General features: G+C 43.4%; 1 protein-coding gene across 1 annotated transcript in view; it reads right to left on the bottom strand.

The window, feature by feature from the left end:
* Nucleotides 1-16,237, bottom strand: part of LOC107124287 (NADH-cytochrome b5 reductase-like) — a 36,153-nt gene extending 19,916 nt beyond the window's left edge. The window contains exons 1-5 of the mRNA XM_015427711.1: nucleotides 15,955-16,237; nucleotides 13,009-13,188; nucleotides 10,019-10,167; nucleotides 8,980-9,067; nucleotides 4,257-4,361 (exon numbers count right to left, since the gene is read on the bottom strand). Of these exons, the coding sequence (XP_015283197.1) occupies nucleotides 4,257-4,361; nucleotides 8,980-9,067; nucleotides 10,019-10,167; nucleotides 13,009-13,185 (519 nt within the window). The 5' untranslated portion in view covers nucleotides 13,186-13,188; nucleotides 15,955-16,237. The remainder of the gene's footprint in view (nucleotides 1-4,256; nucleotides 4,362-8,979; nucleotides 9,068-10,018; nucleotides 10,168-13,008; nucleotides 13,189-15,954) is intronic.
* Between the last annotated feature and the right edge of the window lie 598 nt (nucleotides 16,238-16,835).

The raw sequence follows: 16,835 nt of genomic DNA, 5'->3' as shown, positions 1-16,835 counted from the left end.
TCAGAGCCCACAGGGGGTGAGCGGTATACAAATGGAATGTAATAATAATAATAATAATAATAATATAATACCCAGCTTCTATGACCCCAAACGTGGCCTTGGATAAACATACTCTGTTCTAAAGATGTTTCTGACAATGTGACAGGACTCTAACCAAGGTTGCAATGAAGGAGAAGGCAGTAGAATAATCAAGAAAGTTTATTGAAAGGAAACAAAATGGAAGGAAGCAGAGTAATATCTGACTACCTTATAGTATCAAAATACTATAGAGTCCCAAAATATCTCCCAGCACCTACGCAATATGCATCCACACTGTGCAGCATGCATCTCAAAGAATATCAGGTTAAAGAGGGAGAGAGAAAAACAGCAAGGCAAGAGGAGGGGAGATCCCTATCCTTTTCTCGATTGTCATTGTGAAAATATGGTTCACTACTGGCTTTCTCCTAGCCAATCTAACCTCCTTTGTCTTGTATATACCCCTTCTGACTGAAGCTCACTTAATTCTTTAGTGAACAATTATTTAGACAACAGCAGGGAAAATTGTCTAAGATGGCTGGACAGGTGCTACTGGTCATGGACCGAAGAGTGGTCAAGACTGGTGCAAAAAAACCCAAAGACAACAAGAGGACAGTTTTCAAGAGATGTCTGATAAGATAAGGGCACCAACTCAATGCTGAAATTTTGATTCACATTGATTCACACAGGAAAAGGACACAGAAAACTTCAGTGGGATAAACATGGCAGCAGGACTGTGTTCAGAGGCTTCCAGAGCTTATTTTTTGCTTCTCAAATCTCTAAGAAAAGCATACTGGCTAAGCGTTCCGGCGGTGCGGCGCGGCGCCACGGTGTGTTTCTCGGGAGCTCCTGAGAAATGCCCGACTCTTGAATGCTCTTTTGGGTGCCTCCCCCCACCTTCAGGGGGGTAGGTCCCGCTTGGGGCTCCTGGAGGGAGACCAAGGTATGAGGCTTGGCTGCCCCCCCGCTCCCTGGCAAGGACGGGGGTGTGACCGGCATGCCTCACAAGCGGGAGCGTCACGAAGAATGGGAACTGGTTTCCCGCCACAGCAGCAGCCAGCCGTGTTTTTAAATGTGCACGGTGAATTGGGTTTTGTCTCTTTCATATGGGTTTTGTGTCTGAATAAGGATCACTTCTCTGCACCACATTGAAGGATGGGACTAACGAGCAAGACCGTTTTAAAAGAAGAGTTCTTTACCCCCCCGTTATGGACTTCCCTCTTGATTTAGAAAGGCGGCCGAGAATATTTACGGAATTGAAGACTGAACCGATTTAGAGGGGGTAAGAGACTAACTTTATTTGCAATTTCACCCTTTAGGCTTTGGTATATTTGTAAGTTGATATTTGCTACAAAGACGGATAAAGTTAAGTGGATAACAAAATGGCGGTGGCGTTAATTTCTGAGGCCGTAATAAATGAACTAAAATCCGAACACTTTCGTATGAGTCTAAGAGCTGAGCTCGATAAAACGCTGCAACAGGTATGGGAAAGATTGCTAGGTGAATCTCAGTGCTTATATGTAGTAGCCGGAGACAATAAAGGGCAATCATGGGAATCGGAAGAACCGCAGATATGTATTTCGGCGGAAGAGAAACAGCAACTGAAATAGGATAGCCAGCACCTGACAACAGAAAAGGAAACAAGAGAAGTTGACTCTCTAAAGGATATGCCTCATACGAGAAATAAGCCAAGAATAAAGAGAAGGAAAAAAAGGTGGGTCAGGCTCCTTTGGAAAAATAAGAGACTATTAAACAGGTCCAGAACAAAGCAAGATGCAAGGAAGGTGGAAGACTTTAAGCAAGTTAAGGAGGACTTAAAAATATAAAAGAGACTCTTTGGGAGCTCCCTTAAAGGAATACAAACATCTGAGACATGTACAAGAAAATGAGGAGAACGAACTTAAAAAGGAAGAGAAGTGGAAGTCTTTGAGCAGAAGGATCTTCTTGAAAATGGCCCCCTTTTGAGAGAGCTGTATGTGGGAATATCTAATTGTGTTTAAGTGCAGGCTGATGTAACAGGATAGGAAAGAACTGATGGAATGTACTGGATGGTATCTTGGATTTCTATGCTTTCTAAGTTTATGAAATGTGGAAATATATATGGACAAAAATTTGTAGACTGATGTAATAGGATGTAATAGAACGGAAATAATTGATGAAATGTAACTGAGGGCAAGAGGGACTTTTGTGTTTTTTGCGAGAAAAGTGGTGCTTATTTTTTGTTTTTAAAAATATCTAAAATATATAGGCGGAACGATGATAATGAATGAAATTTGGAGGTGTGAAATTTTCCCTTTTATGTTCTCTTTTGAGATATTTAGCCAAGTGGAAATAAGGTTAATGATGACTTTTGGTCTGATGAAGAGGTGAACATTTTGGAGAACCAGTATTATAATTTTGAAATCCTTGAAATGGGAAAATATTTATGGATAAATAATTGTAGGTTGATTTAACAGGATGTAATAGAATGAAAATAATTGTGGAAATGTTGCTGAGGGTAACGCTGATTTTTGTGTTCTGCTGGGAAAGTGGTGGCTACTTATCTAAAATGTCTATAATATATAAACTGAGAGTTGATTATGAATGAAATTTTTACTCTCTTTTTTGAGATACTTAGCCAAGGGGAAGAACAAGGATAAAGATGAATTTCGGTTTGTTGAAGAGGTGAATATTTTGGTGGATTAGTATTATAATTTTGATGGTGAGTGGGCATAAGTAGTTTGGAAGATTAACTAGTTGATGAGAAATTTAGATTAAGAGATAATTAATTATAATGTAAGCAGGTTGAGAATATGTACATTTTGGGCTATAGAAACAATGTGGCTCAGAGGAATATTAGCAGCGATTATGGGTGGAAGGGGTGGTGGGATGAGGTTGTATGTATATGTTTATATGTCTATCTAGATGTTGTCTTTGTTTACATAGATGTTTGTTGTTGTTTGTTGTGGAAAACCAATAAAAATTATAATAAAAAAAAGAAAGAAAAGCATACTGAATCTGGTTATGTTTTAATTAATATACTGCAATCTATGCAGAGACTTTCAGAACTCTAAAGCACCATGTTGAAAATCAGAAGAACCCAACTATATAAATTATCACTGTTGCCCCCCCCCCGTACCAAGAATACAGTGCAGAGTTCCTATCTGTACCGTGTGGTTAATAGCCACTGAGGGACCTCTGCTCCATATGTTTATCTAATTCCCTCTTGAAGCTGTCCATGTTTGTAGCCACCACCACCACCTGTGGCAATGAATTCCATGTCTTAATCACTCTTTCGGAGAAGAAGTACTTCCTTTTATCCGTTCTAACCCGACTGCTCAGCAATTTCATTGAGTGCCCACGAGTTCTTGTATTGTGAGAAAGGGAGAAAAGTACTTCTGTCTCTACCTGCTCTATCCCATGCATAATCTTATAAACCTTGATCATGTCACCCCTCAGCTGTCGTTTCTCCAAGCTAAAGTGCCCCAAGCGTTTTAACCTTTCTTCATATGGAAAGTGCTCCAACCCTTCTATCATTCTAGCTGCCCTTCTCTGCACTTTTTCCAGGGCTATAATATCCTTTTTGAGGTGTGGTGACCAGAACTGTACACAGTACTCCAAATGAGGTCGCACTATTGATTTATACAGGGGCATTATGATACTGGCTGATTTGTTTTCGATTCCCTTCCTAATAATCCCCAGCATAGCTGCCTAGACATTTTCATTGAATTATCTACTACGACTCCAAGATCTCTCTCCTGATCAGTCTCTGCCAGTTCGGACCCCATCAATGTGTATTTATATTTAGGATTTTTGGCTCCAATTTGCATCACTTTGCACTTGGCCACATTGAATCCCATTTGCCATGTTGACGCCCCCTCGCCCATCCTTGACAGATCCCTTTGGAGTGCCTCACAATCCTCCTTGGTTTTCACCACCCTAAACAACTTCGTGTCATCTGCAAATTTAGCCACTTCATTGCTTACTCCCAACTCCAAATCATTGATGAACAAGTTAAAAAGCATTGGACCCAGTATTGATCCCTCCAGTACCCCACTGCTTACCACCCTCCACTGAGAAAAGTTCCCATTTGTACTCACTCTCTGTTTCCTATTAATTAGCCAGTTTTTGATCCACAAGAGGACTTATCCTTTTATCCTGTGACTATTGAGCTTACTTACTTATCCCGTGACTATTGAGCTTACTTGAGCTTACTTCCCTTCACTTGGGAAACCAAAGAGGAACCCTATTAGAAATCTTACCTGATTGGGTCTATAAGGGAAGCCTCCAAACGGCCCTCTCCAAAAAACTGATTCTCCTTGTTTCCAGGATTTTACATATTGTGACATTAGTCCTCCTTCATAGCACTTTGAAAACAAACCACACACAAAAATAATTTTACAGGGAGAAAAAACTTTAGCTTAATGTCTACTTTTCTCAGAGCAAAACAAGTCAGAATCCATTCTCTGTGCTTTTTAAATCTTGGAAAAAATATAACATTATAGCACAAAGAAAGCTAAATTATTTCGAATATAAAGTTAACAAAATCTACTGTTTCTTTACCTCAGTTCATTATAATATATGCAAGAAAAGTACTGCCTACTGTACTGTGACTGAGCTGATAAACCAGCTATACCACCCAGGCTAGTGTGAGAAGCAAACCACCCTGGCATTTTAGTGGCATGCAACACCACTGAATGCAAGTGTTCATGAATTGTGGCACTCCATTATTGAATATGAAGCAAGTAAGCATTCTGAGAAGTGAAATGCAAATGCACACTGCTCCATCCTGCCCAGAATTTCAAGAAGTCACCTTTCATCTACAATTTTGGAGCAGAGATGGCTCAAGATAAGACAGTGTGTTACCTAAAAACAAGCAAAACAATAAAAGCTCACAAACTTCCTTGGTAAAAATGATACTTAAAGGTTTTTGTGTATGAAGCAACAAATCTAGAAATGAAGTGAGATATCCATAGCTAAAACTGCTATATTGGCTGTGCCGCTGTGACTTTGGACTAACACACTGAGTTGGCTGCAAGCGCCCACAAACAGCAAGTTTGCACAAATGGATCTTTCCTGACTTCTTCTTACCTATCAGCAGCGCCGGATTGCTCACTAGGTGGACTAGGAATTTGCCTAGAGCACGCTGGCCCTTAGGGGTGCCAAACTGCACCCAGCCCCCCCGCCAAAAGCCCCCCGCCCCTGCCAAAAGCCCTGCATCTCTCTGACCCTTGGAGACTGCCTCTGTGGAGCGACCCTGCGGGGCTTCCCGGGTGGCCTCCCTCTCCTCCCTGTCTTCTTAACCTGGGCCGAGCCTGCTGGGCTCCGGAGCTCGGCCCAACCAGCCCGCGAACGGAGGCCCCGAGGCGCCGGCGGGGAGCACATGCCCACCTCCGCCCCTCCCCTCCCCGCCTGGTCTTGGCGTGGCAGCACAGGATGGAGCCGGCAGAACTGCAGGCCATTCTGCGCCTCCTGGCAGGCCTGCGGGTGCCCTGCATGGCCCTCCTCTGCTCCCTCAATGGCCTCCTCTTGCTGCGCCGCCAGAGCCCCGGCTGGCGGCAGTGGCCTTGGCCGGGGAAATCCCCCCCCGGGAGTGGGAGGAGCAGCAGCCTCCGATGCTGCCCTGGCAAGTAGTGGTCTCAGGCGGTGGGCTGGGGACGGGGCAGCTGCAGTAGCAGGTGGTTCCGTGGGCCATTCCCGACCCCAGCCCTGCCTCTGTGGCCGGGGGCCGAGGGTCAGGCCGGCTCAGGGACTTGCTGCCTCCGGCACCTCCTCTGCCTCCAGCAACCTGGAGAAGTGGCCCATGTTGGTGCCCCCCAATTTGCCCGCCTGCTCATGGGCCGCCCAGGTGAGTGAGGGGGAGAGGGAGGGCGGCGTGGTGTGGCTCCTCCTCCTGCTCGCCCACTTGGACCCCACCGAGCGCTCTCCAATGGCCGCTCCTCTCGTCATAGTCATGTCTGAGAGGAGCCTTGCTTGCCAGCCCACCGCCTGACGTATGAAGCCGCCTTTTATGATTGGGGTGGGGTAGTGCCCGGTTAGCAGCCCGGCTACAGAGACTTTTAATAACTGGGAAAAGAGGGAGGGCTGTCCACAGAGACCTGTCCCCCGTCTGCGAATCTAGCGCTACTTGGCTTGCAGCTTGGCAGCAGCCATTCACTGGCTAATCCCGTGCGGGCAGCGCTCGTGAGTCCTCTCGCCCATTGAGCTGCCTGCGATGCAGTCGCCTGAGTCTCTCTCAGAGACGAAGTGCAGCGCCTGCCTCGGGGTCACGATGGGCTCCCTTGAGTGGCGCCTTTTGCTCCTGGGGGCAATCCTCTTCCAGCTGTTGGGGCGTAGCGCCGGTGAGTGAGTGCCTCTGGCGGCTAAGTCCCCCCCCTGTGTGTGGGAGCAGAATTTGTACCGAGATCCCTGCTTCTGCGTATGTGTGTGTCTGCGGGGGATTCCCTTGGCATGCAAAAAAGAGGGGCTGTTGCTGATTTGGGGAGCCAGCCGGGAGAAGTTGGTTCCCGGCCCCTTCCCATCACAGAAGCCAGTTTGGTCCCGGAAAGCGTCTGCTGTTGTCTTCATCAATGCTCCCTGTAAGCTGTGGAGTCTTGTGAGCAAAAATTCTCTCTTTGCAATGCCCCCGGGGGGGGGGAGATGTGCCAGAACGTTGCTGCCCCCCTGGGAGCAGCCGGCAACTCCACATGACCCCCCCATGGGCTTTGCCCCCCCTGCCTGAACTCCCACCAGCACAGGTGGCCCCATGGGCAGGCCGGTTACTGCAGCCCTGCCTGGAGGTTGGCAACCCTGTAATTGGTGGGTGCACGGTGGGGTGGAGTGGGGTGGCGCCAGAAGGTAGCCTCGCCTAGGGTACAAAAAAACCTGGAGCCGGCCCTGCCTATCAGCTCCCTGTGCCACCCTTCAGAAGCTACTGCTGAGGCCTGTGAGGGTATCCAGAACAATATCTCATGAAACATGGTGCACATGTGTACATACAAACTGCAAGAAGGGGAAAACAGGATGAAAAAATAGCTTTGCACAGGTGTGAAGGGGCAATTCTGGCTAACTGTGCTGCAGCTCCTTCCCTTGTGCTACATGGCATGTCGCTGTGCAAAGCCTTGCAGCCCTCAGCAATAACTCGGCAGTGGAGGAAGATTTGTGGAGGGCTTCCAGGATGCTCATTTCATTCACAGCAACAACGGTCTGAGTGCTCCTGCCTAGTAAAAGCTTCCTCTGCTAAAACTCTGCCATGCCAGGCTGTTTGTAAAGGCAAAGGAAGAGAGTCAGTTTAAAAACAAAGTTGGCAACTGTGGCCACAACATGGAACAGGCAGACAGTAATATTAAAGAAAGGGTGTGGAGAGGTTAAGATCTCTATCATTATGTTTCCAGAAAGATAGTGGGATATTGGTTTCAGTGGAGACAATGTATTTGGAACTGAATCTCCTTTAGGTTTCTTCTTTGTTCTAATGGAGCAATGACCAAACTGGTTTATAATGAATTCTTGTAAATAGAAGAGAAGGAGAAACTCCTGGAGTGAAAACCTTTATGCTGGGATTTACACCAAAAAACACCATAACATTATAGAATCACTCAAAGGGAGGGTTAAGCACAGAAAATCGCCACTCACTTGCTCTTAACTGTAGTATCACAAATGCAGTGCCATAATCATGGGACACAGGGGTGTCTGAACAGCACTTGGATTGCATAGTAATAATAATAATATAGTGCTTCCAAAAATTGCCTGAATAGTGAGAAATACACTACAATCTACAGAGCAGGTTATACAAATGGGTGCTTTACGATGGGTGTTCCATCTCTTTTGTTACTGCCAGAGAATAACTATGGTTCCCTTTGGGATGAAAGGTTCTATATAAAGGGAAGGTGTTATTACAATCATTACTACTATTATTGAAATGCAAAACTTGTGTGTAATAAGCAAGTATATATAAAATTTCACAGCCAACCTATAAAGGTATCCTATTAATGCAGCTCAAATGTAGCATTTCCCCCCTCCAATTGCCACAATAATGGTGAAATGATCCACCCACAAGTGTCTTATAAAAGCTATACACACCTCAAAAGGAATATAATTCACACTCAACCTATCACACAATCAATGATAAAACCCTAAAAAGTACAAACTCCTGGAGGGCAAGCAGAGTGTAAAATGATCGTTCTTGGTGACCTCCCTGGAAGATCTAGGGTTTTAGGTTGCAGAGTTACAGTGATATCTGTCTACCCCTGAGAAGACAAATGCAGATTAAAAACATTTTCATATTCCTAGACACAATTATTTATATCTGAACATATCTGAATTTATCCTTAAATTGAGATGTAACCAATGTTCCTACTGAATATCAAGGCATGTGGATCAATAAAATCACAAAATCCAGAGTAATTACATGGGGAAATAATTGTGTTTACTCAGGAGTAATTGCCTTATAGCCTGAGAATGGCATTGATCCTAAAAAGAGTCTTATTAGGCAAACTGGCTTGCAGGTGCCTACCTGATGTAGCATACATCTGGCAACACAGCCTGTGAGATAATATTTCTAACCAGTTATTATGTCTATTTATGCCAGCATAGAAGGTGTTCCAAATGCCTGTACGGGGATGCACAGATCAATCATCCTTATCCCAGGACACTCCCCATCTCTGATGTATAAATGGAAGGCAGCATCACTGAGTAGGGGGGGAAATGAAAAAGAGAAGGAACACCTTAGTGGGGGCTAGGGAAGTTTATAAAGTCGAAGCCCAGTGTGTTCCAGGTAGAAACCTTTCTCCAAGATCAACTCAGCATTCAATTCTGTAACAACATAATATGCTGTTATCTTGAGCTGGGGGTGGCTGATCTGCACAAATTGCATTGGACTTGCCAAGCCAAATCTTTGACTGCAGGCCTCTAGTTATTAAAGTACAAAGTGAAGCTCTCTGCTGGCATAAAAGATGACATGGGTCCTACGTCAAGCTGTTAATCGATAGAACAAAGGCAGCTATTTACCTTTATTAAAACATCAAAGTATCCTTCAGCGTTCACAGGAGTAATTGGAGTATAGGCTCTTTGAATCTCCAAACCATTTACTAGTCCTCTGAGGAAGAAAAAAAGAAAAGACAGAGGGAGGGAATCCTGATCTGAATCCCTGACAATCCCCATCAGCTGAGCACTCCTCTCTTGTGCAAAGGCTGCTGCCTGAAAAACACTGTAGGCATCCTTCCTTCTTCCCCATGGGCTGCCCTTTGCCAACCAGACAATAGATCAGTCCCTCCCATTTTGCAGTCAAACTGCAGAGATCCAAGGCACTGAAATAACCTCTGATTTCTCTCTTTCACAGCTATACCACCCTCCTTAACAATCCTTTCCCCTTCCTGGATAAGCTGCACAGCCAACCCAGCTTTTTTATGTGGTATAGCTGAGTTTCTGGCCAAGTAAGGCAAATAAGGAGCTATGCTAGAGCAGGAGGATTATGAACTGTTTGCAGCAAAAAGAGGCTTTCTCAATCAGCAATAATTAATGGGCATACCTGTTCTGTTCAACTATGACGTTTACTGGGAGGCCTTGGGAAAATCCTGTCACCCTAACTTATTGGATAGGCTTTTGGGGAGGCTAATGTGGCTCTGGGCTCCAAGGGTGGGACACAGATATAATAACTGTGTACATTACAAGAGAGGCAACTCTGAATTGCAAAATGCATAACTGCCTCAGGGGAAAAAAGTTAATATATTGTCCCTGTGAGTCAGTTCATGATGATCAATGTAAAATGCATTTCGTTTTCCCTTTTTTCCTTTCTGTAAATTGGTTTCTTACCTGCACTTAATTTTTATACCTCCAACACAAAACTAAGATTGAAGGAAAATGCAACTATAGGGTAGCATACACCATAAAATTAGCAGGGTTAATAAGCTCACGAGCTCTTTCAATACAATCAATTTGGAAGCACAGAAATGATGATTTACTTGGTATGAAATCTTTGTAGATCAACAAAAAATTGCAAGTTAAATCGCATACTGTGACCTGTTTAACTAGAGACTTTTCACAGTACCTTAGCACAATATGTTGTCCCAAACTCAACCCCAAGCTGCTATTTCCAGGCAATTCAAATTTATACTGGTAGGTGTCCTCTGTCAGCTGATCCACAGAGCTTATGGTGAAAGCTGTAAACATTTCTGGAGCCAGTTCTGAATTCTTGTTCTACAAGGGGAACAATAAGTAATTACTGGGTTAAAAGGCACCCCCCCACACACAACCAAAATGTGAGTGAATTCAGCATTGGTGAAATGTGGTACTACAAAAAGAAAAAGCTTTGAAGATTCAATACATTAGGTCTTAAGTCAGTAAGTAATTCTTTGTGAAATCTCATTTAAATCTTAGGTCCTGTTTGTGTTTACAGAACTATGGCTTTGACAATACCTTTTCTGATAATTATTTTGGAGTGTGAGAAATTAAAGGTCTGTCCCCATGAAATAAGTGATGGCACTCTTTAGGTATACGAATTCCAAGCAAGAGGTAATGGAAGGCAAGAGAGGAGCTCATTTCTGCTTATTTTAAGGAGCTGGCATTCTTTTTCATCTGCAATCTTTTACAAGCAATTTCTCACTTCCTCCCACTAGAGTTACTTCTTCCTCCCCCCAGATCTCCTATGCTTTTAATAGTTGTACAATCACAAAATTTACACTGGTGAAGCTAGACCGGGCATGAAGAGGCAATGAAGTGAAATGCGTACTTCTTTTTGACTACCATGCTGTGTTAATGAAACAGATACCCTACCTGAAAAGCAGGTGTCAACCCTATTTTCTAACATTCCAAAATCTGATCGTGATATGGTCTTCAGATCTATACTGCATATCAGAGTTCAGACTCATAACATGTGAATTATAAAGAGAAATGCACATCCAGAGTACCTTTTGCTTACTATTAATCATAATCAGCTCCTCTCGTACTAAAGAATAAGAAACATAGCTTCCCTAATTTCAAATAAAATGCCTTGAGCTTGCTATCTTCACTTTTATCTCTCTCATTTTTGATTCAAAACATACTTTCCTCTTCTGTGAGAAACTCCACCATCCTTCTGAGATATTTTTGTATGTGAGCAACAACCTGCATTTAACAGATTTGCACTTGCTCTCCAACTGAGAGGTCCAACTGAAGTTTACAAAGGCAAGGAGAGAGTATGGGATAGAATAATATTCTGGAAATGTGGCAATAGTCTTCACTGTGAGGGATACCTAAATAGAATATGGTTCCCTAGTGCAAATTTCTGGAATGGTTTAAAGTGTAATGGTACCTCAATATTCTATTACTCATTATTTCAGTAAAAAAATTATCACTGGTTCATTGAACCTGCTAGCAAATTAAAATAACAAACATTCAAGAGATAGAAAATTGTTCTCAAATAGTCCTTTGGCAACAAGAGATACAAGAAATGGAGGCTGGAGAGATACCACTCTGAACTGTTATTAAGTCTGATGGGGGGGGGGGTCAGGACACACAGGCACCTTGATTCTCTCTGCTTGTTTTCTCCACCAGAGCTCAGAACACCTCAGGATGGATGGTTTTTGCTGGGGAAAAGATGTTTGAGATGAAACAGTTAACTACTCTTCTCTGCACTGTGGCCTTGATACAATTGTTCCTCCCCTTCTCTGCGGTTGCTTTTCAGCATTAAAAATGTGTGTGTGTGTGGGGGGGGATCTGATTACCCTAACTGGTTAACAGTGATTGTTTTATCAGTTGACCTAGTAGCCTGACCCTGAAATAAGAACATTTGGAAGCATATTGCTCTATATCATGGGTAGGCAACTTTTTTGGCATAAGCGCTGAAAATAAATGACTTTCCTACTTGTGAAGAAGATGGTGTGCCAGCAGACAAACTTGGGGAGAGCGAGAGATGGGGGCTCTGCTTGGTAAGACACACTCAGAGGAAACCAAGCCCCAGCAGCCTGGCAGGGATCCACTTTGGACTTGGCTGGTGACTGTGTAGGCCTAGGAGCTGATGACCAGGCATAAGCCATGCCTGTAGCCTTCTCCTATAATGCTGGCTCAAGCAGAGCTGCCATTGCCTTGGTTGCTTGAGTGGCAACCTGGCCCCAGGTATGGAGCAAAATGGTCTGGTGTACTACTGTCAACACACATACCAGGGGTTTCCTAACCCTCCTCTAAACGACAAAAGGGCATTTCAGAAAAAAAATTAAGCTGACCACATGTGCTGAAAATTGTTGTTACTTTCCATCCCCTCCTCAAAGGTTAGTGCATGCATTGGCTCATATCACAGTGTGCATGCTTACGACAAACAGTTTCAAGTTGTCTCCTTGCCTCAGCTTCAAAACAACTCCTGAAATGTGGCATCCAAATATAACAAAAGCTGCAAACTGACTTGGATGTAAAACCCACTGAAATGAGTTCCGGATCCACTTCAAGGTGTTGGTAATAATAACCTTTAAAGCCTTACATGGCTTGGGACCAACATATCTGAAGGACCGCCTCTTCCCATATATGCCCCAAAGAGCATTACGCTCTAAGGATCAACACCTCCTGGTAGTCCCTGGCCCAAAAGACGTCCGTCTAGCCTCAACCAGGGCTAGGGCTTTTTCCGCCCTGGCCCCTGCCTGGTGGACCATGCTCCCCATTGAGATCAGGGCCCTGCGGGATTTACTTCAATTCCGCAGGGTCTGCAAGATGGAGCTGTTCCGCCAGGCCTTTGGCTGAGGCAACGGATGTCCATATATGGCCTCCCTGAGGTGGTTGTCACTCAACAACTACTGGCTACTGCCAGGAACCTCCCACAACCAGGGATTTTTTTTGTTTGTTATCAGCTGTGACCACCATTTTAATATTTATGAAGATGTTTTAAATTTTAATGTTATTCTATTAACAAAAAAAATTGTATAAATGATGTTGTTACCCGCCCCAAGCCCACTTCTGGGAAGGGCAGGCTATAAATGTGAAGAAATTAATAAATAAAATATACTTCAAAGTGAACATAACTAGAATCAGGCTGAAAAAATAATTATATTTGCATAGGTTTAAGATGGCTACTTGTGGTTTCCTTCTGGTCAGGAGGCTTCTGTCTCGTTTTGCCTTGGCTTCTTCCCATTGCTCCAGCTCTTTCTGGTACACATCATAGATGCAGGGTGCGCAGCCACTGCCACAACACTGAGATGGCAGTGGTTCTTGGGGCTTGAGTGACAGCCAGTCATCTTCACTGTCATCCATTGTCTACAAAACACAAGCCAACAACATCATGCAGTTTAGAACTCCCTGGACTGAGATAGTCTGCCCTTGCCCTCCTTGAACATGCATTTTAATGTGTTCCGCCTGCAATCCTGACTTGGAAGCAAGCTCCACCGAAGCCATATTTTGAAGTAAACATAATCAGGGTTGAGTTTGTAAACTGCTCCTCCTCAGCAGATTAGTGGATTCACAATTCCCATCTTAAAGTGGTTTCAGAGTGGTACTGGTCAACATCACCTTCAAATTCAACAAACTGTCATTACAAGCTTCTTTTTCCTTTAACCATTGCAAAGTATTCAAATGTTAGTTAATCTATGCACTAGTAATTATATTGTTAATTTTTTTAAAAATATATACATTTGCTGCAGCTCTAGTTCCAGTTGTTCTAGCCGTTAAACCGAACTGGATTGACATGACCACTTAACTCGAAATTACTCCTAACAACCATTTTACTGATCACATCCCCAAGGAAGGAAGAGGGCAGGGGAAAATAAGGGTGCTCTCTGTCTCATGTTTCGGCACATATTTTTCCCCCCTCATAAAGCAAAAGACACTGAAGCAAGGTCAGCATCTTGCTGCAGGAGAAAGAATATGACTTGGCACTTTATAGTAAGAGACTGAACCAGATTCCTCACTGGCAATTGGTAGGAATGAGAAATGGTTGAAAAAACAGTTATTCTAGAGCCCTATGTTACCAGATCAATCTTACTTCAAGGGCATATCTGTGCTACACACTTCAACTTGTCTGAGAGCAAAAATGGTTTGGGAGGACAACTTTAGCCTAAATGACCTTTGATGTAAATAACACTCCCCCTAAAAAAAATTTTTTAAATTGATTTCATAAGACAAAGTTCTGGAAAATAGAACACAACTAGAATCCTAATCAATAGGCCGTGGATTATCTGCAGTCATCTAAGACAGATAGATCCATAAAAGATCTTTTGTGAATTTTATTATGATTGCTTTGTTGTGGTCCTGTGGTTCAAGGATGTTCTCCCACCAGCATTTGTTTAGGTTGGCTAGTGATTCTTTGGTAAACATTTTCCACAGAATCTTCAGACTTTTCAGACCCACTGGGACCCACTTCTTCCCCTTTTCCAACTTGCAACATGAGACTCTCTGTTAAGTTTTTTTTTAAATTAGACATCCACCTTTTCCCCTACCCATCTTATCTTCAACAACAGCAACAACAAAAAGGTGATGGTGCCATTGGTGCAAACAACCCCATCTGTTTATGACAAATGTTAGGCAGGCAGCTTATTTTGCCTGGCTTACTACCTTCTTCATTTAGAACCAGGGATTCTGCAAGCAGAGATCTACTCTCAGTTCTTCTCTGCTTATGACACACAGTGGTTTGGATCACTGAGGTGGTATGGTACTGGGTTCCTTCCAACTTTATCACTCTGTGGCAACAGCATTTGAACAGAACAGCAGTAATGTGGAAGTTATTGCTTTTTCATAGTTGTGGACAATATCCTCAGTATGTTTCAAAAACTGAAATTATATACTTCTGATCAGAGCTGAGTAGGACATTAATTCAGACTCTTAGGCACTGATGAGAAACCTGCTACCACTGAACTTCAATGTCTCACAATTAAGGAAGAATCAGTTTTTACTTGGCAAACATAGCACAAAAATATATTTGTGGCTGCTTTGACAGCTGCCTGAGTACTACAAGAACATACAAGAACATAAGAAGAGCCCTGCTGGATCAGACCAGTGGTCCATCTAGTTCAAATATCTAGGAATGTTTTCAGAAACCCTCCCATGGTGACCTCATTTAACTTCGTTAAAGTCATCCGCCATGAAGACCGTGGGGGCGATAGTGATTTTTTTTCCTCCAAAGGAGGCAGTATGGTTGACCCTGTTATCAAGCTGTTTGGCAGTAAGGTGATTTCTAGTTTACTTTATGATATCAAAATATGGGGTCGGGGGGAGCATATTCTGGATTCATTGGAAATAATACAAAATTAGTTTATGAGACGGATTCTTGGGTTGCCAAAGGTTTCTCCAGAGGCATTAATGAGGGCTGAGCTTGGTATCCCTTCTATGAAAGCAAGCACTAATTTTAGAGCCCTGTCTTATTGGAAGAAAAATCCAGAATATCCTCAGGATTCACTGAGTTGTCAAAGTTTTTGCTCCCTTTTGATACATATTAGGAGCTATAAGGAATATCTGGATTTTGGACGAGAGAAGATGTGTGTGTGAGTTTCTCCTCATGTATTTCTCAACCTAATGCTCTAATAAGGTACTCTAAACATCTCCTCAAGTACCTCCCGGAGAGAGGACCTTGGCAAGGGACGATTACAGCAAACGGTTGAAGGTGGTGACCCTCCCTGCTCTGGCTGTGAGTCCCAAAAGCACGGAGCACTAGGAGCCCTGACGAAGAGATTCGCCGAGCTACAGACAAGCCCACAGAACTGAAAGAAAGAGTCAAGAACGAAATATAAAACCCGAAGCTAAGTATAATTAATACCTTATTGCAATTTAATAAGGGGGGGAAGAAAGGCAAGTTTAAAGAGGAGAAATTAAAACGTAGGGGGAAAAGAAAGGGGGGGGGGAACGCCCGTACTGCTTAGCAAAGAGAAAGAGGTGCCCAGGAGCGGCTAGGAAAGGAAAGTCTTAAAAAAACCAACAGAGGGTGTTAAGGTCAGGAGAAAACGGGCTAGAAAGTAAAACGGAAAAGCTAGGGAAAAAAGAGAAAAAGAAATATCTAATAAGAAAGGGATTTTCTCCATTTATCTCACTTACCTTTTACTGTTCTGTCCCTTTAACGAGCTCCTGATTCAACGCAGCTGGAAGGGGCGGTAGGAGGCAGGACATGAGACGTGTGGAAGGAGGGAGATCGACGCCTGGAGAGAGCGGTGACGTGATCGACGAGAGTTAGAGGAGAGGGGTGGAGACAGAGACGGAGACACAGGAGGCAAGGAGGAGCAACGCTGTAGATCTACGTGGCTTCGTCGGCGAATCCAGGAGAGCAGCGCGATCGAGAGGGGCCAGAGGAGCAACGCCGCGGCTCTGAGTGACTTTGTCGGAGAGCCTGGGACAGTGAAGAGAAGTCTTAAAGAGACAGAGACTTAATACAGTCTTAAAGAGACAGAGACTTAATACACAAACAGACTGTTAGGTTGATAGTAACAGAAATAAGAGATTAAGTGGGGAGGGAAAGGGAGACTTACGACAACAAAGAACTAGACCAAGACACTAATAAACAAAGCAATACACAGTATAAACATATTAAAAACATTAAACAAATACTGGATAAACACCAGACAGACAAAGATATCAGGCAACCATTAAACAGAAATCAGATAATAGAAAATAACCATAATTTATGAAACAGTCTATCTATACATTAAGCTGTTAAACCCATATATATAAACTTGACTAATAGATATCTACAAAACACTAAATCTTTAGACATGGCTTCAGGTGTGAGTGGTACTAGAAAGGGGTCAATACCATCGCCAAACTAGGGATCTGGTCTGGGTCAAATCAAGTCAACAGCACCAGCACCACAATTAAATTTAAAATACTTTAAATCAGTGAGTCAAGAAATGATGCAAAATATATTAGATACGACACTCCCAGCTTTAATAAAAAAAGAAATAGAACCACTGAAAGAAAAAATG

Source organism: Gekko japonicus, unplaced genomic scaffold (genome assembly GCF_001447785.1).
Source record: "Gekko japonicus isolate JY-2015 unplaced genomic scaffold, Gekko_japonicus_V1.1 scaffold332, whole genome shotgun sequence".
Lineage (NCBI taxonomy): Eukaryota > Metazoa > Chordata > Lepidosauria > Squamata > Gekkonidae > Gekko > Gekko japonicus.
Note: the sequence above shows the minus strand (reverse complement) of the source record. Positions and strands in the feature narration are given on the sequence as shown.